The sequence below is a fragment of the Cnephaeus nilssonii genome, assembly GCF_951640355.1.
Source record: "Cnephaeus nilssonii genome assembly, chromosome: 11".
Classification (NCBI taxonomy): domain Eukaryota; kingdom Metazoa; phylum Chordata; class Mammalia; order Chiroptera; family Vespertilionidae; genus Cnephaeus; species Cnephaeus nilssonii.
The window spans coordinates 61,893,542-61,918,784 of record NC_137082.1 but is presented as its reverse complement, the minus strand read 5'-3'; the positions used below and the strand labels follow the sequence as shown (position 1 = coordinate 61,918,784).

Genomic DNA, 25,243 nt, shown 5'->3' with positions numbered 1-25,243 from the left:
AAGGGAGCTAAAATGTTTTAAGGCACTTTAAACAGAGGCATTCTAGGTAAAAGTAAGAAAAGGATATCCCAATGTCTTCCTATTAAAAAACATTCATTATCTAAATTTCAACTTTATAAAAAGCTAACGTACCTTGAGTATTCATTAGAGTTACCTGAAAGAGCAGAAAAGATATTAAGGCTTCTAACTTTATGAGAATAGCTCATCATCGTAGTACATATGATTTTGTAACTCACTACTGGTCAGATAATGAATACAAATACAAAGTGTCTAATAGCATCATCTATTTTTATGTAGTAAATATTTAGACATACAAAGGTATTCCTAAAAAGTTATGTGTAATTCAAATGTGTCCTATTTGAGAAATGAATAATTTTGTAAAGTTAAGAGTCTCTGTAATATAAATATGTTTTAGATGCTTGAAGATTGCAAGGGCACATAGTAGCTAAGCTTATCTTTATTGAAGCATTATGTAAAAAGCTGACAAAATGTTCTGTAGTGTATTTGAAGTTAATGTTATCTTGAACAATGATTTTTTTTGTTTCATAATCTTAACCTCCTACTGTATGATATTTAATAAGAACATTTGATCTAGATATAAACCTAAAAAAAGATTACAAGGTAACAAAATAATTAATGTAAATAGTTTTACGTTTGTTTCCCATTAGAATCCCCAGTATTTTCGACCTTCCAGTTCATACCCGTGAGTTTTCTTCTCTAGCCCCTCCTAGCACTCATCCATAGCAGAACGTGGCTGTGTGTGCTGAGGCCGGGTGGGCTCAGGCTTCATCTTTCATCTTTGCCATTTCTGTACGAGGGACAAATTGTTTCTTTGCTGCTCTACGCGGAGTCTGATCTGGCAGTCACTTCCCATTCCTAGTGCTCTTTACGCTGGTACCTTAAGTCAGAGACATGCTTGAACTTCCTAACGATTTATTCTAGCAGCATATTTACTGCAGTTTCTAAGTGTGCCCTGAAATTCTTGGTAAATATTCTTCATTACTACCTACAGCAGCACTTTGGGCAGGGGGATGGAAGAGAAGGAGAAACCTTCCCTAATGCTTTCCCATTATAGGATGGATTCTATTAGTAAAAATTTTAAATTGTAAAACATAATAAGCATTTACTTTCTAAAATCAACATAAAAAGGTTTGAAATGAAGCTTTTTATGATGATTTTAATGAATTCTCAGGGTAATGCATTTGGATATCTACACTATTTATAGAACAGATGAACAAGGCACAGTAAAGAATGGCGTACAACTATAAAAATAAGTGTCCTAGTAGTACATGAAGAAATCATAACTTATGTTCACATGCTCTAACACTTCCCACACAAAAGGTTTTCGGCATGTTAGCAGAAAAGGACATCAGGCTTTCTGTTAGAAACCTCAGCTCTTTCAAGTATTCTCCGTGCAATTGCTTCTCATGTGACCAAAGCTGAACATGTATTTTTATGTTTGTTTCCCTTTAGAATCCCCAGTATACTAATGGGAAACAAACAGAAGAAGGGGCTTATTGCTGGTGGACAGTAAAATCAAGATGAGCAGTTATCACAATTTAAAACATTGCTGAATTTGACGTACTTTAAAAGCAACTCAGTCCAAATTCTTCACATCTTCTTAACCTGCTGGCATTCTGATGCAACCAGCAGACATCAGTGAAAAGCTTTTCGTACCTTTCTTTTTGACTCAATTGCTTTGGTTTCCATTTCTTTGCTTTCTTTAAAACATGCAGTTCATACATTTGACAGTTTTACTACCATAGTCAATACATTCTGGACCAATACACTCGCAGCAGGCGTTATGGAACCAGCGATATTTGGATGCCCCCATGGACTCACAGGATATTTTACATTGATGTATGGACATGCAGTCATCAAAATAAACCACAGTACACATGTGTTCTGAAAAATAAAAAATTAAGATTTTAGAGCAAGAAATAAGAAATAAACTGCTTTAGTACTTAGCTGGATATTATTAACAGTTATTTTATCTTAGTTCTCTTATTGCTAGTCTGCACAGAACAACAGATGAAGTATAGGAAAAAAAGATCTCATTTGTTAACTACATGGAGAAGGAAGCCAGAGTCTCCCATCCCAGCTGAAGAACGCAAAGGCCTTACTTAGTCACTTTATTAGGTTTCAGACTTTGATCTGAAAGTTAGATTACTGGGCTTAACAACATGTGTCTTTTAAACTGGACATTTCTGATAAGATTTCCTATGAGAGAATTTTCCAACTAAAAGAGGTTTGAAAAATACTGTTCTGAACATATACAGAGAATTCATAATAAAATAAAACAAACTTAAGTAATTCAAATGATGATGAATGACTAGCAATGCTTGGTACAATTCAGCATTAGCTATTAAACTCTTAAGTTAAATTAAGCAGACTGGGCATTGGCAGTGTAGTCATAACTTTCTGATGTTAGTAAAAACAAAACTGACTTGAAATTAAATCATGCCAAGGTTTTGATACACTTGTCTTAAGATATTAATGAAATACTTCAAAACACTGATATGTAGTGTCCAGATTCTCAGATGTTTGTTGTGCGAGTTTTGTTTAGTTGTGTGTATTTTCCCCCATTAAATGTCTGGCACATTGAAATCCTCAAAAATGTGGTTATCTTTGTTGTATTGGCATAATCCAGGCGTCCTCAAACTATGGCCCCCTGTTTAAAAAGTTTGAGGACCCCTGGCATAATCAGTGACTTGTACAATCAGCAATAGCATTTGAGCAAGTTCTATTAGTAAGCAATATTTTCAGTTATAAGGTCTCAAAAATGTAAAAATGGATTTAAACTTGCTGAATGTAAGGACTGAACCTCAAGTCACTGTAGCTTTAGTAATTGCTTATTGTATTATTTTAGATGCTAGCACAGTATGTGTTGTGCATATTCTGATTTTATTAAAATAAAAAGTTCAACTGCAGAGTCAAAAAAAAAAGAGAAAATACTTTTCTTACTATTAACAATTTCTAGTCCTGCTTTCCAAGCAACCACTTTTGATTGTTTCAATTTAAGTTCTCCTGGTGGTTAACCCCATATGACTACCTAGCTCGGAGGATTTATTTATCTGAAACAAATAAATAAATAAAGGACAATACAAACCATTAATAGAGAGTATATGACTAAAGGCTAAGTTATTTCACAAAGCCATTTATAGAACTGATAAATCACCAGGGGTCTGGATAATAAGGGAAGGCTTAATGGCAAAAAACTGGACTTGTATTAGGAAGAATTAAAAGCAAAGCTACCACGTAACAAAATAAGGGAAGTCACAAGGAGATGAGTGTAGTGTGCACAGGGATGGAGTGGAGGCAAGTCTGACTGCAGTGGATAGAAGATGGGATCTGGTTAAAGAGGGAAACTGAGGGGACTGGCAGAGCACTATGCCAGGCAAACTACAGGGGTCACCAGTGAGTCAGTTAGGTGGGGGAGCATTTAAATCTCCAAGTGATTGGTACCTACCAAACTCACTTCGTTACTTATTCTACTATTATTTATTGAATATCTTCTAGGGAATAGCTATGAGGGAGTCAAAGAGTAATCAGAGATTTCAAGGAACTAAGTAGAAATTGTTAGACCTGTAAGTTAACAGACAACAAATCAAACTGTAAATGTGGGAGGAGTAGGAAGTGGCTAACTCTACCTGGGGGGACGGGCATCTAGGGAAGGTGTCACAGAGGAGAAACTTGAGCTCTGTCTTGAAGGATAATAACTTTCCTGATTATTATTTCATGAATTTAAATGATCTTTGGGAAATTTTTATGATTATTATTTAATATCTATTATGTTGATTATTTACATTATAATCATGGGGAAAATGGTAGCAAGACATGTTCCATTCATTTATGACACCTTCCATAAGAATTTGTCTTATGGAGTACTTCAACTTGAACGGAAATAAGAATTCTTACTTATTCTTACAACAGCTGTTGTATGATTAACAACAGCTGTTTTGCCTTTACTATCAATGGCCAAAGTTCATACAATTTTAGACAGGTAGGATTGAAATGGAAGGAAAAAAAAAAGAGCACAAATTATACTGTTTATGCATAATTCACCTCATAGTTTGAGAAATGACTGTAATTCTCATAATTGCCTTATTCTTCCACAATAAAACTGTAAAACTTTTTATTTGAAAATATCATAGACTTTAAAAGTTACATGCCTTTTTCATTCCAAAATAAAAGTATGACCTATCCTAACAAGTGTTCTTTAATATGTTTCTCAAAGTTGTATATGTCATTCTTTCCTTTAGTTTCTCTTCTGACCAATATTACTCACGGAGAACTGGATGTGGCTAATTTATACCTGGAAATTAGATGTCTGTAATACCATCTTGCTTATAAGGAAATTTAGCTGATAACCTGGCATCATTTGTGGTACCAAGGCTATCATGAAAACCTGATTTCTAAGGACAGTTTGAATGTTACCTGATGGTGAGCAATACTGTAGTAAGTAAGCAGCTCTGTTACTATCTTATGAAAAGAACAATTAAAATCTAACACATATTTCAAAATTAGGACCATGTATCTATCTCCTACTATAGCCTCTATCATTGCAAATATGAAGGACTTGTGACAATATGTTTGACATGCCTCCTTATCTACTCAGGGATTTGGGGTTGTTAAAATCCATAGTTTACTTAAGAGTATACAAACTCAAAACCAAAAAGCTACTTTAAAAAGATAACCTCAATATAGGCTTCACAGACCACACAGAAAGTGAGGGGGCAGGATAGAAAAAGTCAACTGTTGGCAATAATTACCTTTGTCGCTGGAATAAGGTGCGTGAACATTATTGCTGGGAACGGACACATTTTGGTGGTGTGGCTGGTTTACAGTCTCTAAAAATGAAACCAGATTCTCATGATGTGACAGTTCTTCAGCAACAGGGAAGGAAACGATGTTCCAGTTCAACTGAGTGTCTCCTTCGGTGAGTGCCCGGAAGAGAGAAGGGATTGGCTCATGAAGCTCCTCCACTGTGCTCTTTGAAGTGGGAGGCGTGTCGCTGTAATTTCGAGGATTACACATACCTGGGGGTGCGAAGGCAAAGAGAATAAGTTTACTCTTTTCAGTAATTGTAATGTCGTGAACTCTTGTTAGTTATTGCTCTGCAATCAAAGCTCCAACATATTAAAATTATGTGACGTCTAGCATTATACTTATTTTTCTAGCTTTTGTTGCTGTTGAGAGGGACTTGAAGAGATGACACATCAGGAGCATCAAGCACACGGAGTGCCCATACTTGTTTTCTAAGTACCCATCCTCCACTAAGAGGAACCAGAAGTCCTTGGAGAAAAGAATGATTCTAGGGATGGATCCTGGAAAGTACAAAATGACCCTTTGTGCCAAAACCGGTTTGGCTCAGTGGATAGAGCGTCAGCCTGCGGACTGAAAGGTCCCAGGTTCGATTCCGGTCAAGGGCATGTACCTTGGTTGTGGGCACATCCCCAGTAGGGAGTGTGCAGGAGGCAGCTGATCGATGTTTCTCTCTCATCGATGTTTCTAACTCTCTATCTCTCTCCCTTCCTCTCTGTAAAAAATCAATAAAATATATTAAAAAAAAAACACACACACACACAAAAAAACAAAATGAGCCTTTGCGTGCCAGAAAGTAAAGAAGGGTGGGACATGTTGAAAAACACAGGAGGCAACCAGAAGGGGCTACCCCACTGGCCAAATCGATAATTTACCACTAAAATAAGTAATGACAGGAATGGACTACCACTTTGTGAATAAAATAGAAATTGATGAGTCCTTATATTATAAATATGTGAATGAGGACATGGAGGAGAATGGAAAGCTCTTCCTTTTACTTGAGTGCCAACTGATAAATGTAGAAGGAATGAAGGAAACAGAAAATCCTGGCAACCACCATAGAAGTGTATGATGCAGATGGAAGTTGTCAATGGATAGTAAGACTAGTGGGTGGAGGTTTGATGAGGAACATATTGATGTACTCTTGGAAAACTCTCTACACAATACTAATCCATTACAAAGGGGTTAATAAATGTGGAAAAATCTGGCAGACACTAGTGTAACCAGGAGATGAAGGTTAACATCGTCAGTTATGGGACAGTTTGATGTTGTGTGTCCCTTAATGTCCTGCATAGCTTCATTTTGGTGATACTGTTGCCAAGAATGTGTGACTTCAGTATGAACATCAGTCAACATTAGGTGGATCAAAACTGAGGATCATCCTATGTAACATAAAGTCTGTAGTCATTAAACCACCAAGGGAAAGACTAAGAGAATGTTTCAGTTGAATGAGTCTGAAGAGATAGGACAACTAAATAAATAAAATCCTGGACCAGAAAGAAACAAGAGATACTGTTGAAACGGTTGGCAAAATATAAGTGGGGTTTGTGATTGGGAGGGTTATATGCTAGTTATGTAGGAGAATATCCTTGTTGTTGGAAAATACAGACTGCAGTATTTAGTAATGATGGGACATCATCTGTCAAGCCTGCTTTCCAAACGTTCAAAAGAGATGAATGATCATGAGGGTGTGTGCCCATAAATGTGTGTGTGTGCAGGGAAATGGAGAGAGTCAGGGGTACTAAGTAATGGAGCAAATTCATTAATGTTAATAACTGGGGAATCAGGGTGAGGGGGTAAGTGAGTCTTTTTAACCTGGCAAATTTTCTCTACATTTAAAATTATCTCAAAATGACTTCTTTTAAAAAGTATTTTTTAAAAGAGAAAATGGCAGAAAAGAATAAGAAATGGTGACCATAGAAACTTTTTAGAGGAATCTTGTTATAGAAGAGAGAGTTGTTTAACCAAACCCGGCTTTCGAGCTGTCCCAGCTGACACTATGTGGAGTAGAAAAGAGCTACCCCAAAGAACCATGCCCAACCGAGACACATAGTCCAGGCAATATTATACTTTTAAAGACTAAATTATGTTTCATTCTTGCTTAGCATCTATTAGGTCAAAAGTGGAGTTTTTCTTCTTTCCCAGATTAAAAGTTTGAAAAGTTAGATGAAATTTATAAATTCCTATATTTTATAAACTTAGAAGGAAAAACCATCTCATATGTTTTCCACATTTTTTTAGTTTAAGGAACATGCCAGAATTGAGGATAACAAGGTTGTGTGCATGCTCTTTGTAAAACCTTTCAATATGCCTGAACTTTTATGATTTAGGTTGTGTGACAGAGTCATGAATTAAATGATCAAATATGACTCCTTTGTTCATAAAGGAGGAAATATGCCCAGTTAAATTAAATGATTTGTCCAATGTTATATAATCTAGGACTAGAGCCAAGATTATGATGCAGCCTGAGTTCATGTTCACTTCTCTGATAATAATTTGAATAATACTTAGAATATTTGTTTATATAAATGTACATGGTATATTCTTCTTTCAGATTCTATAATTAATGAAAATCAGTAATCAGAGATAAAAAGGCAAACAACTTAGTTCAATAGAAGAATTAAACTCAACATCTACTGAGACTTTATTTTATTATTTTTTAAATATATCTTTATTGATTTCAGAGAGGAAGGGAGAGGGAAAGAGAGATATAAACATCAATGATGAGAGAGAATCATTGATTGGCTGCCTCCTGCACGTCCCCCACTGGGGATCAAGCCCACAACCTAGGCATGTGCCCTTGACCAGAATCGAACCTGGGACCCCTCAGTCTGCAGGCCAATGCTCCATCCACTGAGTCAAACCAGTTAGGGCTACTGAGACTTTAAAGAAACTCCAGTGGTCATTACAGATTTCATTGCATTAAAAAAAAACTGTTTTGGAGTTTTGTGCATTTAATAAACTTAGGTCAAAAACAATTCTAATTTAACTCTCAATACACTGCATTAAACCCTATAAGCATGGCCCTAACCGGTTTGGCTCAGTGGATAGGGCGTCGGCCTGCAGACTTGTAAGGTCCCAGGTTCAATTCTGGTCAAGGGCATGTACCTTGGTTGCAGGCACATCCCCAGTAGGAGGTGTGCAAGAAGGCAGCTGATCGATGTTTCTAACTCTCTATCCCTCTCCCTTCCTCTCTGTAAAAAATCAGTAAAATATATTTTAAAAACAACAACAACAAAAACACACACCTATAAGCATGAAGTAAATGCTTGCCAGGTAATAGTTTTCTGTGGCACCCTCCATTTCCTGCCTGAAGCACTCTTCAAGTTCTGTATTTTTTCGTGGGGGCTATCCTACTGGAGGGAGGAGTCACCTTTTAAAATTTCTGTAAATTCTTTAGTTGTCCATATTCATTATGTACAATGGGTCAATTTCTGTGGAGAGGTGCTAACCACCCATAGTTTAAATCAGTTAGTAAAACCTTTCTGGGAAGCATCTCACCATTATCCTGAAGTTTATCATTATTACAGAGCTTTTCTTTAGTTAACTAGAGAGTTTATTTTTGGAGCTCTCCTTTCTTTTCATGATCATTTTCTTGAGATAGTTTGTTACTTTGTGGCATTTTCTCACAACAAAAATATTTAAATACTAATTATACTAAAAATGTTAAAGAAAGTGGCTCTGCATATGACAGTCAGGGAGGCCAAAAAATCAGGAAACAGATGGCAACAGTTGACAAGGCAAGCATTTCAAATCCTTTCAGTACACAGAATTCTGATACTATTTCTTTCTCTCTCTTTTAACTTTATTTTTATTGTTTACATTATTACAGATGTCCTCATTTTCCACCAAAACAAAACAAACAAAACAAAAACAAAAAAAAAACCTGTGGTAGAGATCTAGGTTCCAAAATCCATGGGATCTGAGGAACAGATTGGACGGCAGGGATGAAAATGAGCTATAGTGGTTACTCTTGCCTTAAGAGAAAGTCAGAAGAGAGAAACTAATGCTCTTGTACAAGGCAGCTGGAGGACAAAGCCTGGCAGACAACATATGAGCTGAAAGTCCACAGTTAAACAGGAAGGGAAGGCTGTCCTCTAATTTGGTCCTTTCAGAGGTCTGGGCACCACCCATGAAAAGTATGGGGAGTGTCTCAACTTAGAAGGGAGGAGTGGCCACAGGTTTGCAAAGGACATCAAAAAAGCCTAAATTGGAAGAGAAGTGCCTACGAGGAAAAGAGTACTGCTGTACAAAAGAAACTGAAATATCTACATTTTATCCTAGAAATAGAAAGATTAACTGAATTTAAAATGAAAGATTAAGTTACATTATAAACTCATTCAAAATTTAAAACTGGTATTCAATCATTAAAGGACAATAATTTTTTAATGGTAACTAGCCCAGAAAAACACAAGTTGCTTCTAAAATTGTAGAGATATGAGCATGTATAATTATTCTTACTCAGTAGAAGAATTACAGACTTCCTTTCCTAGAAGTTGAATGACACTGTTACCACTGTGCGATGGTTAACACACACACACACACACCCCACACTCACACACGTTATTTTAGGCAATGCTATAAGTGCAATGCACTTGTGTGTTTGGCATCCATGTTTAAATTAAATGCTTATATATGCATATTAGGGGTTAATATGCTTATTTTGCTTTCATTGTACATATTAAATTAACTTACATTTATTGATATAAAATAACTCAAAGCTTCTTTTAGTTGACCTGACATAATAAAAATAATTATAGCCATCAAATGCATAGAATAAACTGGTCATCTTGGGAGAATAATACATTAAGAATTCATTTATTTATTTATTTATTTATTATTATTTTTAAAATAATTTTTATTTTATTTTTATTATGGTATCATATAATTGTCCTCATCCCCCATTTTCACCCCAAACCCCTCCCCATGTATGCCCCCACCCCCCAAGAATTCATTTATTTAACAGTCATAAAACACTTCTATGTGCTGGAGTACCTTTTATGTGCTAGACACTATACTGGCTGTTAGAAATAACAAGATTAGTCTAAGACCACAGAGGGAAAGATACTTCTGTCCTGGTTCTCTCAGAATTCACTACGAAACAGTGAGGAAAAACAAACCGAAACACCAACTCCACCTTGGAAGAACATAAGAGCGAAATGTAACGGACTCAGCAGTCTCCCTCCCAGGCAAATGCAGCCACGGACTTCTGGGAAGACCCAGGAGTTGGAGACACCAGGCCTTACGGCAGAGGCAAGCTTATGTGAGTATAGTTATGCTTCCACGACCTTTCTCCCTTCTCCACAACTACAGGAGCTGAGAGGGCTATTCTTACAAAAATTAAACCAAAGAAGCCCTGAACGAGAGAGTGGAGATGAGGATGAAAAGAAACAGAAGAGTAAATGACAGTATGCTGACACGGCCCCTTGGAATCCCAGAACATTTGCAGCCAGCCAAATCACTCCAGTTCCACCCCAGGCAAGAAACTCACTGATCCTTCTCTGAAAAAGCTGCACAACCCTGAAGGGAAAGATCTATAGACAGTGAGGTAGAGAGGGCTCCTCCGTGAACAAGCCAGCTCATCCTCCACTCACCTGAGAATGAGGCAAACTAGATTCCACGCCCTAAGTGACTGAGCCTGTGCTCACTTCGGCAGCACACACACTAAAATTGGAATGACAGAGAAGATTAGCATGGCCCCTGTGCAAGGATGACACCCAAACTCGGAAAGCAAATTTTTTTAAAAAAGGGACTAAGTTTTACATATGAATAGATGGCCCAGGATCACCAGACATTTGAGGAAATGGAAATAGGGCAAAGAGTAGAAGGAAAAACTTTAACAACAACCAAACTCTGTAATTATTAGTCCCAGAAAGGTAAGAAAAAAAAAATATAACACAAAAATAGTATGTTCCCCAAAAGGGACATTCACAGAGGGCTCTTGGAAATCAAAAACAATAGCCAAAATTTTAAACATTAATACAAAGCCTGAAAGATAAGGAAATCTCTCAGTTCGTATACTCCAATACAAAAAGACAAAAACTAGGATTATTCATTTAATAAATCAGTGTTTACACCATTATGTATCAAACTAGTATGTAATACTATTTTACTCAATGGGTTGTTAAATTACTGATTTAACTAGAAGTAGTGATAAAACTATATTGGAAAGATAAGAGATAAAGAGAGTTAAATCATCATCTACCATAATAAGAAGTCAATAGTTTCTAACTTCAAAGAATCACGAAAATAACATAAGGATATTATTTAGAATTATAGAACTAATACAATACTGAAAAGATGAAAGTGGTTGTCTCTGGCACAGGATCAAAGGATTTGAAAAGAAGCATGACACAGGGTTACTTTGGCATTGTATGCATATATCTAAAATATGTACATATATACCACTTTCATAAAAATAGAGATTAATTTTACAAGATTAATTTGGTGTCAATATGACACCATCCCTGTTCTTAAAAAGTTTATACTCTATTAGGAAGGACATGCAAAATAACAGTTACAGTATCATGTACAACATCATGTAACAGAAGCAATCTGAAGAGCACAGAGGATCCAATTCTGTCAAATGAGGAAGGTTTCTGAGACAAGGAGACACCTGAACTCAGTTTTAAGGCTAGAAAAGAATTAACTGACCAGAGAGAGGATGATGAATATTTCTCTAGCAACAGCCTATGTTAAGTTTTCTTTCTAAAACACAAATGGTGCCCGACCAGTGTGGTTCAGTGGTTGAGCATTGATCCATGAACAAGAGATCCCTGGTTTGATTCCTGGTCAGGGCACATGCCCGGGTTGTGAGCTTGATCCCCAGTGGGGGCATACAGGAGGCAGCCGATAGATGTTTCTATCTCTCTATCCCTTCCTCTCTTTCCAAAACAAACAAACAAACCTACAAATGATAGCATTCCATAAACACACTTTTGCAACTTGCTATTTTTTTATTTAATACACTATATAGACTTTTCCTCAGAAAACCTTAAAAACAGATTTTAGTTTCTGAAGGATCTTTTAGTGAAATCTTATATAAAGGAAGATAATCTATATATTTTTTAACATGCTAAGTACTTATTTTTTATTTACAACTATAAGACATGCTTCTTATAAAAAATTCAACAGTGTAAAAAAAATTAAAAAGTAAAAAAAAATCCCGTTTTTCCTCCACTCCTACTTCCTAAGAATAAGCACTTTTAATTTCCTCTAAGACCATTTTCTATAAAAATACAGATAAACAGGGTAGGGCAAAAGTAGGTTTACAGTTTTTCATATGGAAAATAATAAAAAATAATACAAGAATAAACTCTTATGTACTCACAACTGTAAACCTACTTTTGCCCCACCCTATATGTAAATACCATCTAATAAAGCAAATATAATATAAAATAATGTTCTATATACTTATGTTTTTTTAAAAAATGTTTTTATTGATTTGAGAGAGAGAGGAAGGGAGAGGTAGAGAGAAACATCGATGTGAAAGAGAAACATTGGTTGGCTGCCTCCTGCAAGCCCCTCACTGGGGATTGAGCCTGCAACCTGGGCATGTGCTCTGACCTTTTGGTGCATGGGATGATGCTCAACCAACTGAACCACACCAGCGAGGGCTACCTATTATATCTTATTCACACCCTTGTCTATATATTTATATTCTTTAAAATCACTTGCAGTCAGGACTCTCAGATAAGAAATATTAAGAAACTTTACTTCATGTCAACTTACCAACACAATCACAGCACTCATCCCAGAGGGTCCCAAGACACAGCATACATTCCTTGCAGCAGGAACAATTTCCTTCTCCAGGTCGGCACTGGCAGAGCTCCTAGAGATAGACGTTCAAACTTAAAATTCCAAATAACTGTATTTAAAATTGTTCATTATTTGCAGTAAAAAAACATACAATATTTGCATTTATAGTAATTTACTCTTCATATAATTTTTTAAAAGTACATTAAAAAGAAAGAAGAAGAAAGAGGGAGAGAGAGGTAGAAACATCAATGATGAGAGAGAATCATCATAATGCCTGGTCGGTGAGGCACAATGGCACATCAGTATGTATTCCCACCAGTAGTGTGCTAGGGTTCTCTTATCTCCACAGCCTCGCCAGCACTTGTCATTTGTTGATTTATTGATGGTAGCCATTCTGGCAGGTGTGAAGTGATACCTCATTGTACAGTCAAATCTCAGTTCATGGAAAAACATGTTTCTGTTTTCAAACAAAACTTCAGTTCTCCACCCGACAAAATCCAGCACCCATTTTTGACTAAAAACTTTCAGCAAAGTGGGAATAGAGAGAATATACCTCAACATAATAAAAGTCATATATAAAAAACCTATAGCCAACATCATACTCAATGGGCAAAAACTAAGAGCATTTCTCTTAAGAACACTTACAAGACAGGGATGCCTGTTTTCACCACTCTTATTCTACATAGTGCTGGAAGTTCTAGCCACAGCAAGCAGAAAAAATAAAAAATAAAAGGCATTCAAATTGGAAAGCAGGAAGTAAAACTGTTATTATTCACAGATGACATGATATTGTATATAGAAAACCCTAAAGACTCCACCAAAAACCTACTAGATTTAATAAATAATTTAGCAAAGTAGCAGGATACAAATTTAACATCCTGAAATCAATGGCATTTTTATCCTATATAATAAAAGGCTAATATGCAAATTGACTGAACTGTGGAATAACCGGTCGCTATGATGCCCACTGACCACCAGGGGCAGACGCTCAATGCAGGAGCTGCCCCCTGGTGGTCAGTGCGCTCCCACATGGGGAGGCCGCTCAGCCAGAAGCCCTGAGCTGGGCTCACGGCTGGCGAGCGCAGTGGTGGCGGGATGTCCGACTGCCGGCTTAGGCCCACTCTGGGCCTAAGCCATCAGCTGGACATCCCCCGAGGGCTCCCAGACTGCAAGAGGGCACAGGCCGGGCTGAGGGACCCTCCCCCCCCCCCCCCAAGTGCATGAATTTCATGCACTGGGTCTCTAGTATACCAATAATGAACTCTCAGAGAAACTAAAAAAAGCCAACACTCTCCATTTACCACTGCAACAACAACAACAAAATAAGATACCTAGGAATAAACTTAACCAAGGAGGTAAAAGACCTGTACTCATAAAACTACAGGACATTGAAAAAGGAAACAGGTCAAAGTATATACCATGTTCATGGGTTGGAAATATTAACATCATTAAAATGCCCATATTACCCACAGCAATCTATAGATTCCAACATATCCCTTTTAAATTACCATGAACATATTTCACAGATCTAGAACAAATATACTAAAAATTTATATAGAACTGAAAGAGACCCTAAATAGCCACAGCAATCTTGAGAAAGAATGACAAAATTAGAGGAATCACAATACCAGATATCAAATTATATTACAAATCTATTGCATCAAAACAGCCTTATACTGGCACAAGAACCAGCATATAGGTCAATGGAGCAGAACAGAGACCCCAGAAATGATTATTGTTTTAAACCACTAAACTCTAAGGTGGTTACTCCATGAAAACTAATTAATACAGCTTGCTTCATAACTGAAGATTCAAGATAATTCCTTTTGCCCTTAACACCAGACAGACACTCCTAAACAAACCCAACTTAAAGGGAAATTCTGTAGCCACCATCGCCTACTTGGCTTTCCCTGGGTCATGAGAACTTAAACACAGCACATAATATTTACCCCTATTAAATTCATCTTATTACATTTATATACTACTGGAGTCACTTCATCATTCTAAAATTACATGTTTTTGTCACTGATATTTAATCACACTGATAATAAACACTGACATGTAATTCCTAATTTTTCTTCTCCAAAAGTCCCCTATTATACAGCACTTTCAAGAATCAACACTTGTACTATTCTAACTATTTAGTTTGATGTCAATGCATATCTGAGACACAATAAGTACCAATTATAATATTTTAATACTATGGAATTCTGTAGGGTCGGGCTGTTTTTCACATATAGGTAACTTTGCTAGACCTATAAGAGAAGGACTAAATGGGCAGAGATTTTGTGAGAATTTCAGATGCCTCATCACAAAACTGGTGATGCCTGATTCAGAGAAGCTCAAACTTACTTGGAAATCTAGAAAAACACAGTCACCAAAAGTGATCTTTGTGCCAAAGCCGGTTTGGCTCAATGGATAGAGCGTCGGTCTGTGGACTGAAAGGTCCCAGGTTCGATTCCGGTCAAGGGCATGTACCTTGGTTGCGGGCACATCCCCGTTAGGGGGTGTGCAGGAGGCAGCTGGTCGATGTTTCTCTCTCATCGATGTTTCTAGCTCTCTGTCCCTCTCCCTTCCTCTCTGTGGAAAATCAATAAAATATATTAAAAAAAAAAAAAAAGTGATCTTTGTGACTTGTTTCTCCATGAAGACCTGTCTGTCCTGTCTTTGGTATGAGATAACATTTTCTGAGTACACATTTTTTTAAAAACACCATCAGAGTTAAGGATGTTGATACTTTTGGTTTTTAGTATTATAAAGGTTGCCACCTAGTCACAAGAAATAAAGGTTCTTTTAAATTTTTAATTTACATTTTACACAGAAAATATCCCTTCACTATTTTATTTGCTTATATTTACATTATCTACTTAGCTCGGGAGAAATGATTTAGAAAAGTAACAAATTTATTCAAAGAATGTTTCTCCTTTTTCCTATCTATCAATTTCCAAATGGTAGCCTGTTAAATGAATTAATGTATGCTATGCTAAATAATTTTTAAATAAATGTCAATAATAGCTTCCATTAGAAAAACTAAGTTTGTAAAGCATTCATTATGCCTTTTATTGTCAGGTATTTGTGAGGTGTTTTAAATTGGAATGAAAGGGTGAGTGATATCCTAAGATTACCGCTAGCTAATGGAAGGTTAAAACTATGACAGGGTGAGTGATATCCTAAGATTACCGCTAGCTAATGGAAGGTTAAAACTATGACAGGGTGAGTGATATCCTAAGATTACTGCTAACTAATGGAAGGTTAAAACTATGACAGGGTGAGTGATATCCTAAGATTACTGCTAACTAATGGAAGGTTAAAACTATGACTAAAAGTTGCTTGAGCCCTGGTTGGTGCGGTCAGTTGGTCGGGCCAGGCACGGAAAGGTTGCTGGCTGGATTCCTGGTCAGGGTACATGCCTGTGTTGTGGGTTCCATTTCAGGTAGGGGGCATGCAGGAGGCAGCCGATTGATGTTTTACTGTCACTGGATGGTTCTCTCTCTCCCTCTCCTTTCCTCTCTCTCTAAAAATCAATTTAAAAATAAAAATAAATTAAAGATGCTTGAACTTGCCTGGATTACCCAGCCCTCAAGATTCAAATCTATTTCACACCCTCTTAATAGATGCCTGTACCTTTACATGCCAGTGTAATAGAATAATGTATAGTAGTGATAAACTTAATGATTATAATTTACTGATAGAATACAAAGTGAGAGGCTATAGAAAGCTGAGACATGGGGAAGTGACTTAAATATAAACTTTATTACTATACTATTAAAATGACTGTTAAAACTAGTTGAATGCCAAGTAACAACGTTAGCTAAATATTTTTCTGTCTTTCCATCTTACTACAGAAAAGACCAAAAAATATTTGTTTTAAGAAAACAAATTTAATCACATAAACTAAGAAATTTTACAAGTAAATAAGCCTCAGAACATATTTAAAAAATCTCTATTCTTCATAACGAATGCAGCATCCTTTTCAGGAGATTGGGAAAGAAGGAAAACAAGATCCTCACACCAACCTTTTAGTCAGCATTTGTAGCTTTTCAGTTTTCGAAAATACATTTAACTTCTCACTTTTCAGGAGAAAATTCCAGGCAAATTTAACACACGACATTTAGGATCTCAAAAACCTAACTTTAAATCAAGAGCGCAAAAATATATGGTAATCATTTGCTTTATGACTATTAAGTCAAGAAAAAATGGAAACAATTCATTTCCATGTGTAAATAATTATAACAGTCACATGTAATTCACCAAGTAATTCATCTTTCCTATTCAATTTACATGTCTTTTAAAATCACACTATTGAATAATACTTGGTCATAAACATATTTGGAAAAGTATACTTTAATTTTTTGACAGCAAGCAAACTGTGGTTAGGATGAATGTTTCAAAATATAAAACACATTTCTAAAGTGCTTTGAATCTAAGTATTGGAAATACAAAAGAAAACAAAACAACTCAAAATGTAATTCTCTGTGATGAATCAAGGATCACAGAAAAAATTACTCCATTTAAAAATGTTCAGCAGAATCTTTTCTTCCAGACACTTAAAAAGAAATCTTTTCTGCTAGTTGTTTTAGTTGTGAGGATATAAATGAATCTTCCATAACCAGAAAGAGGCTAGAGTCAAGATAAAGGTAATGCCTTAACATTTTTTAGATATTTATTTGATTTATAAATATTAAAAAAAATATTTACTAGAATACAAGGAAAAAACACCAAAATTCCTCCCGCTTTGGTAAATTACTATGCATTTCTAAGAAAATAATGAGTGTATACTGTCCTGCTTTAAAAAAAAAAAAAGCAATTCCCTATTATAAAAATCTGTCAACATAATTTAATGGCTGCATAATAGGACTTAAGTTCCTGACCCTTCCACACCTTGCCCATGTTCTTACCCTTCATCACTACCTTCAAAGACGTCATTATCTTCCATTTTACTATTATTTCAAAGCCTCCCATTTACTAAATTAAAAAAAAAAAGTTGTGTTGAGATGTTGAATTTTCTATTTGGAAAATTTGACTATTTATATATTTTCCTAACCTCACTATAACTAAACTTGAGTACTGCTCAGTTGAATGGAACATGTGATCACAAAGTTCACCGTAGTCCAAAAAAGACTGACTCAATGCTTCCATTTATTTGCTGCACCACCTCCCCCAAGTTCCAAAGAGGGTTTTATTTTATCACTAACAAGCAATGTGCTAAGTGTTTCATATGCAGTATCTTGAATTTCAAAGAGTCCTAGTAAGATAGTTATTATTTGATTTTTCAAGTAAGGTTATGAAATTTGTACATCCTTTAATTAGTAAGTGGCTAAGGTTTGACCCAAGTTTTGGTTTGATATGCCTGTTTTTGGAATGTGATATATGAAACTTATTCCTTATTCATTTAGTATTTCAATAATTATTGTTATTTATTTTCTTAGAGAGAATGAGCCCACAATTAAATTTAGATAATCCTTTAGGTTGTTTAATTAATGGTACATAATTCATTCTCAGTACCTGAATACAATTAAAACTGCTATTGCCCAAGTTTAATCATTGTTTGTAAAGGTAAAATAAGTATCATTGGTCAAGAGCTGCAAAACCAGTGAGTTGGAATTTAATGGTTAGTTCTTCTGTTGCTTTAGTCAGTTAATGACCATATCACCTGCTCCCTAGTCTGCAAGTCTCTGGAAAAGTGTAGCCGTTGCTCACGGTGCCGGTACCGATGAAAAGGCTGAGAAGGAATAGGTTACTGATTCGATTGAGTTCACGCAAGTGGGGCTCTGGCATCAGGCCTTCTGACTCAAGGTTGTTCTTACTACCACTGCTCTTACATGTGAGAGCCAGTGTAATAATGAAATAGGACATCTGTTCTCTGTGTGAAGGACTATACTAGATGTTCCTTAAAGTGGCGTAATCACATCCTACCTAATAAAAGGGTAATATGCAAATTAACCATCACTCCGCTACACCCACGATTGGGCCGGCAGGAGGCTGGGGGGCGGGACTCGGGGTGGCCTATCCGGCCATTGAGAGGCGCGGGCGGTGGGACTCGGGGTGGCCTATTGGGCCGGTGAGAGTCGTGGTGGGAGTGGCGGCGGCGCCCGGGTCCGCCCCTCAGCGATCGCGGTCGGAGCAGCGGCGGCGCCCGGGTCCCTCCTATCACTGAGGGGCGGTGGCGCCCCAATCGCGGATGGCGGCGTGGGGCCCGGCAGCTCCCGCCTCACGCTGCCGCCGCCGCTGGGGTCCAAGCCCCCACCCTGAAAGAAGGCAGAAGGCCGTGGCCAGAGCCAAGGCCTGGGTCCCCGGTGCTGGAGGAAAACTGATGCCAGTAGGCAGGTGAAGGAAGGTCTATTGAACGAATCTTCGTGCAAAGGGCCTCTAGTTGTTCAATAATTTTATAATGAAAGAAACCAAAAATGTTATACTAAATGGAAAACAAAATTTTATACATCTGAGCTATCTCATATTACCAGCATGGGTATCCAGAGAATTCGGCAAGACCTTAAAAAGCTTATATGAAATGAAAATCTAGCAGGATGTAAAGTTTTGAGACAGAGCCTAATCATTTAAAATGTATTTTACTACATTTTTACTAGGGAAAACCTCCAATGTGACATAGAATTTCAAATTTTTGAATGCCAAAAGACAGAGGTTTTACTTATTTATTTAGTTAATCCTCACCCGAGGATTTTTTTTTCATTGATTTTTAGAGAGACTGGAAGGGAGGGTGAGACAGAGAAACACTAATGTGAGAGAGACACACTGACTGGTTGTTTCCCGCACCTGCCCAAACCGGGGCCCGGGATCAAGCCTGCAACCAAGGTACAGGCCCTTGACCAGAATCGAACCTGGGACCTTTCAGTCTTCTGGCCAACACTCTAAGCACAGAGCAAAACTGGCTAAGGCTTAACATAACTATTTAATCAACTTTACCAGAAAATCTTATTCAAAGTTCTGGTGAGATCTTAATCCTCTATGCAAAATAAATGGGGGAGGGGGACTATCATTCACCTAAGACTAAGACTAGACTGTAAGAGTAAAAATTTATCTTATGAACTTCCAAATTTCTAGGCTAGAGATGGAAACTAATAAATTGAGGAAGAATCTGATTTACAGCATATAACACTGAGTCTCATTTTGTCAGTCATAAAAAGGAAGTGGTAGGAGAAACCAAGATGGTGGCATAAACACCTGAAATTGCTGCCTCGCACAATCACTTCAAAACTACAACTAAAAGATAAAATGGACATCATCCAGAACCACAGGAAAGCTGGCTGAGTGGAAATACTACAACTAAAAGGGAAGAAAAAAGCACACTGAGACTCAGAGGATGTGCGGAAGTAAAGTGCAGAGGTATGGAGGCGCGCACACGGAAAGGGCTGGCAACTGAGTATGTGGTTGTCTTTCTCAATCGGGAGGAAGACACAAGCTCTCGACTGCTCTGAACTCCAGTTCCGGGTGAGACTCTGGGGACCCAGACTCATATGGGAAGAAACTGGACTGTCTGGCATCAGGCAGAACTCGAGGGCGGCTTTCTCTCAGAGGTGCTTGCAGCAATTACCCTGGGACACTGAGACCTGGGGCCTCTTAGGGCAGGGCTGAGGATCAGCCATAGCTGTTTGCTCTGCCCTGTTGATTCCCTGAGACTCCGCCCCATCCAAGCTGTGCACAGAGGCTTTTGCTATGGCCTGGCCCTTTGCAATCTAAAATTACCTAACAAACTGCAGCTGGGTCAGAGAGCCCCAGAACTTCCAAAAGAAGGCCCAAGGCCCCACAGCAGCTTGCATTGCTTCACAGCTGGGCCTCATCTGGGCACCTCCAAACCCCAAACAAAGAAGAGGAATTTGCAGATCTCTCTGTAGCTCCTGCTGGGTGGCCTCAGGCAGAGGCTAAATTAGCACCTCCTTAGAGATCCAAGAGCCAGTGTACCCAGGGATCAGAGTGGGACCATCCAGATTACAACTCCTCAGATCCATAAGGGACACACTCAGGGGGCAGACTCAGTGAGCACCAAAGCCCCACTGAAGTAAGTCTTGCCCCATAAGGGTGTCTCCAGCACAGAAGTTCTCCCATCATAGACACAACTGATCCTCACAGCCAATTGGCCTGGAGGTCAATTCCTCCCAGTGATACCAACAACAATCAAGGCTTAACTACAACAAGACTGTGCACACAGCCCACAAAGGGGTGCACCAAGAGTGTTCACCTCAGGTGACTGGGGAGGCTGAGCCACTGGGCCCTATAGGACACCTAGCACACAAAGCCAGTCTATCAACACAGGGAAGTAGCCAAAATGCGGAGACAAAGAAACAGGTCACAAATGAAAGAAATGGAGGAAAGCAAACTACTGGATATAGAGTTCAAAACCACGGTTATAAGGTTTTTCAAGAATTTCCTAGAAACCGCCGATAAATTTAGTGATACCCTCGAGGATATGAAAAAGGACCAAAATTAAGCATACACTGACTGAAATAAAGAATAATATACAGAGATCCAACAGCAGACTAGAGGATCACAAGAATCAAGTCAAAGATTTGAAATACAAAGAAGCAAAAAACACCCAACCGGAAAAGAAAAAAGAAAAAAGAAAAAAGAATCCAATAATATGAAGATAGTGTAAGGAGCCTCTGGGACAACTTCAAGTGTACCAACATCCGAATTATGGGGGATGCCAGAAGAAGAGAGCAAGATATTGAAAACCTATTTTAAGAAATAATGACCAAAAACTTCCCCTACCTGGTGAAAGAAATAGACTTACAAGTCCAGGAAGCACAGAGAACCCCAAACAAGAGGAATCCAAAGAGGACCACACCAAGACACATCATAATTAAAATGCCAAGGGCAAAAGACAAAGAGAGAATCTTGAAAGCAGCAAGAGAAAAATAGTTACCTACAAGGGAATACCCATACAACTGTCAGCTGATTTCTCAACAGAAACTATGCAGGCCAGACAGGAGTGGCAAGAAATATTCAAAGTGATGAATAGCAAGAACCTACAACCAAGATTACTTTACCCAGCAAAGCTATCATTCAGAATTGAAGGTCAGATAAAGAACTTCACAGATAAGAAAAAGCTAAAGGAGTTCATCACCACCAAACCAGTATTTTATGAAATGCTGAAAGGTATTCTTTAAGAAGAGGAAGAAGAAGAAAAAGGTAAAGATAAAAATTATGAACAACAAATACATATCTATCAACAAGTGAATCTAAAAATCAAGTGAATAAAAAATCTGATGAACAGAATAAACTGGTGGAGATAATAGAATCAGGGGCATAGAAAGGGAGTGGACTGACAATTCTCAGGGGGAAAGGCGTGTAGGGGGGTGCGGGAAGAGACTGGACAAAAATCATACATCTATGGATGAGGACAGTGGGGTGGGATAAGGGCAGAGGGTGGGGTGGGAACCGGGTGGAGGGGAGCTATGGGGGAAAAAGTGGAACAATAGTAATAATCTGAACAATAGAGATTTATTAAAAAAAATAAGAAGTGGTATTGTTGGGTTTACCCTAATAAACTTTGGTATCCAAATGAGATAATGGCTATCAAAATGCTTTTGTGACTCAGCAATCTCTCTCACAGATATTTACTCGAGAGAAATGAAACATATGTTCACACAAAGACCCATATGTAAAAGTATATATCAACTTTATTCATAATCACCAAAAACTGGAAACAATCCAATGTCCATCAACCAGTAAATGCATAACAAATTAAGGTACCACCATACAATAGACTACAACTCAGCAATACAAAGGAAAGAAATACCTGAAACACACAATAATGTGGATGAACCTAAAAAGCATTATACTAGATGAAAGAAATCAGAGAAAAACAAAAGGCTACATACTGTATGATTCTGTTTATGACATTCTGGAAAAAGTCAAACTATAGAGACAAAAATCAAATCGGTGGTAGTCAGGCACTGAGGCTATGGAGGGGCCAGTTTTGACTACAGAGGAGCACGAGGGAACTTTTAAAAGTGATGAAAATATTCCCTCTCTTGACTGTATAGAGCAGTGGTTCTCAACCCTTCTAATGCCACAACCCTTTAATATAGTTCCTCATGTTGTGGTGACCCCCAACCATAAAATTATTTTCGTTGCTACTTCATAACTGCAATTTTGCTACTGTTAATGAATCATAATGTAAATATCTGTGTTTTCCGATGGTCTTAGGCCAGTGATGGGCAACCTTTTGAGCTTGGTGTGTCAAATTTCGCAAAAAAACTGAGCATAACTCGGGTAGTGTGTCACTTTGAGGAAAAAACATTATTTTGCGATACTTATAGTTTAAATAACATAAATGTATAATTGTTATATATAATTGTATTTAATAAACCAAAAACTAAATATTTAACTTACCTGCTTAGTGACTTCTTTGTTCATCCGTCAGTCGGTTTCTTTTGTTGGTCTTGATATTATTTAGCTTGTGTGGGGTGCCGTGAACTAAGATAAGTGAGGGGGAGGGGGAATTCTTTAACTAACCTGCCTATTAGTGACTTTTTTGTTGCTAAATTTCATTGGCTAAATCTTCAATTGAAGGTTGGTATTTTGCACACTTCAGGCCCAAGCAAGCGCTACTAACTTCATCTGTCAATCTGTTTCTTTTGTTGGTTTTGATATTATTTAACGCTGAGAATAAGGCCTCACAAAAGTATGTAGAGGGAAAAATTGTGAGTAAAGCCATTGCTATATTTTTCAGGATGCTAAAACTGTCTGGTAGTCGGTTTCAGGCACTCCAAATTTCCTGTTCGTAGTGGCACTCCTCTTGATTCTCCAAGCGGCACCTTTACAGATTCTCAAGCTTTGACCTCAAGTCGACAAACACCTGAGCCCAGATACTGTTGAAATTCTGCAAGTTGCATCTCCAAATCATCAATTTGCATCGATTGGAAACCATTTAATTCCAAACTACTGTAGACTACTACATCAGGATACTTAATTATTTTCATGGTCTGTTCTAGACTTCTAAATTGACTAAATCTATCACTAAACTGGTCAAGTAACGAGTCTAAAACATGCTGGTACTTCATATGCAAGAGTTCCATTTCATTTTGTACAGCTGCACTGGCCTTCTCAAAATACTTTGTTACTCGAGGAAAATACTTATAAGTTTTAGTTTCTACATCTCGCTTGAAAATTTTAACTTTACTTTCAAAAGCTTTTATGTATCCAAACATAACGTCAATACTTTTGCCAAAACCTTGTAACTTTAAGTTCAGTTCATTAATATGAACAGAGAGATCTGTAAAAAACATCAGGGTGTTGACCCACTTATCATCATTAAGCTGAGGAAAGTTTCCCAGATCCTTATTGTCAAGAAATACCTTAATTTCTTCAAAGCACTCCACAAAGCGCTCAAGAACTTTGCCTCGGCTCAGCCATCTTACATTATTGTACATCAGCAGTCCACTGTAGGTGGAATCAACCTCCAGTAAAAGTGCCAAAAATTCTCACTTGTGAAGGAGGCGAGCAGCTATTTAAATTAACTATTTTTGTAACAACTGACATTAAGTCGTTTAAGTCGGTGAATCCTGCCTTGGCACATAAAGCCTCCTGATGGATAATACAATGAAAAGGCACAATCGGATGTCCAATAGCTTCTGTAAACAATTTGACAAATCCGACTTTTTTCCCCACCATATTTGGTGCCCCATCTGTCATCACTGACACAACTTTAGCGATATTAAAGCTTAGGTCACGAAATGTTTGTACATATTTCGCTTCCTGATTTACTTGTTGACACTGATACTAACTTTATCAACTATTCTCTCATTGTGAGACCATCAGAATATCGACCAATAATGGCCAACTGAGCATGTGATGTGACATCAGTAGTTTCATCAAGAGAGATCGAAAAATATTTACACTTCCTTATGTCTCTCTTTAATTGATGTTGTACATTTGTGTTCAGTCTCATTATTCGGTCTTTTATGATATTTCTACTGAGTGGTAACTCAGATATTCTCTTAATAATTGCATCTTTATTCTGCATATCGTGAAATAGAACTGGTGCACATCTTAGGAGAGTTTCTTTAATAAATTCAACCTCACTGAGCGCTTTTCCATGCTGAGCTATAGAGTGAGTAATGCTCAAACTTGCAGATGTTAAATTTGTAGAGTCTTTCATAAATTTAAGGATTGGAATTAGATGGAATTAGATTAAAGGTGTAGCTGCCTAGAAATGTATTCCTTCCTTTCATCCTCACTTTTTTCCAAGAGCTGGGAATGATTAGTTTCAAAATGTCTATTTATATTCCACGTTCTGCTTACTACCGTTTCAGTACATAGAACGCAAAATGATCTGCCATTTTTTTCTATAAAGACATACATCTCGGTCCATGTCTCTTGAAAGGGTCGGCCACTGCTATACCACTTCCTTTACTTAACCTTAGTTTTTTATTTTTTGGGTTCTCCATCAGGGGGGCAGTGACAGAAGATAGAATTATAGATAGCTTGTTAGGCCTGCAGGCAATTAGGGGTTAACTAGCCTAACTAACCACAAAATGGTGCATATAACTGTCTTTTAGGAAAGGGCAGGGTTAATAAGCAGAAATAGGGGTTAATAAGGATGCACAACAGTAATAGTGGTGAAATGGAGTCTGCACTATGGAGCAAGATAGTGTTCCTTATGTGAATTAAAATGGCTTCCGCTATTTCTAATGGCGGG

The 25,243-nt window shown here is 37.5% G+C and overlaps 1 protein-coding gene across 1 annotated transcript in view; it reads right to left on the bottom strand.

Moving 5' to 3' along the window:
• Positions 1 to 269: 269 nt before the first annotated feature.
• The window catches only part of TWSG1 (twisted gastrulation BMP signaling modulator 1), a 35,062-nt gene continuing 10,088 nt past the window's right edge, over positions 270 to 25,243 (bottom strand). Inside the window, exons 3-5 of the mRNA XM_079785246.1 lie at positions 12,556 to 12,655; positions 4,773 to 5,039; positions 270 to 1,905 (exon numbers count right to left, since the gene is read on the bottom strand). Of these exons, the coding sequence (XP_079641372.1) occupies positions 1,724 to 1,905; positions 4,773 to 5,039; positions 12,556 to 12,655 (549 nt within the window). The 3' untranslated portion in view covers positions 270 to 1,723. The remainder of the gene's footprint in view (positions 1,906 to 4,772; positions 5,040 to 12,555; positions 12,656 to 25,243) is intronic.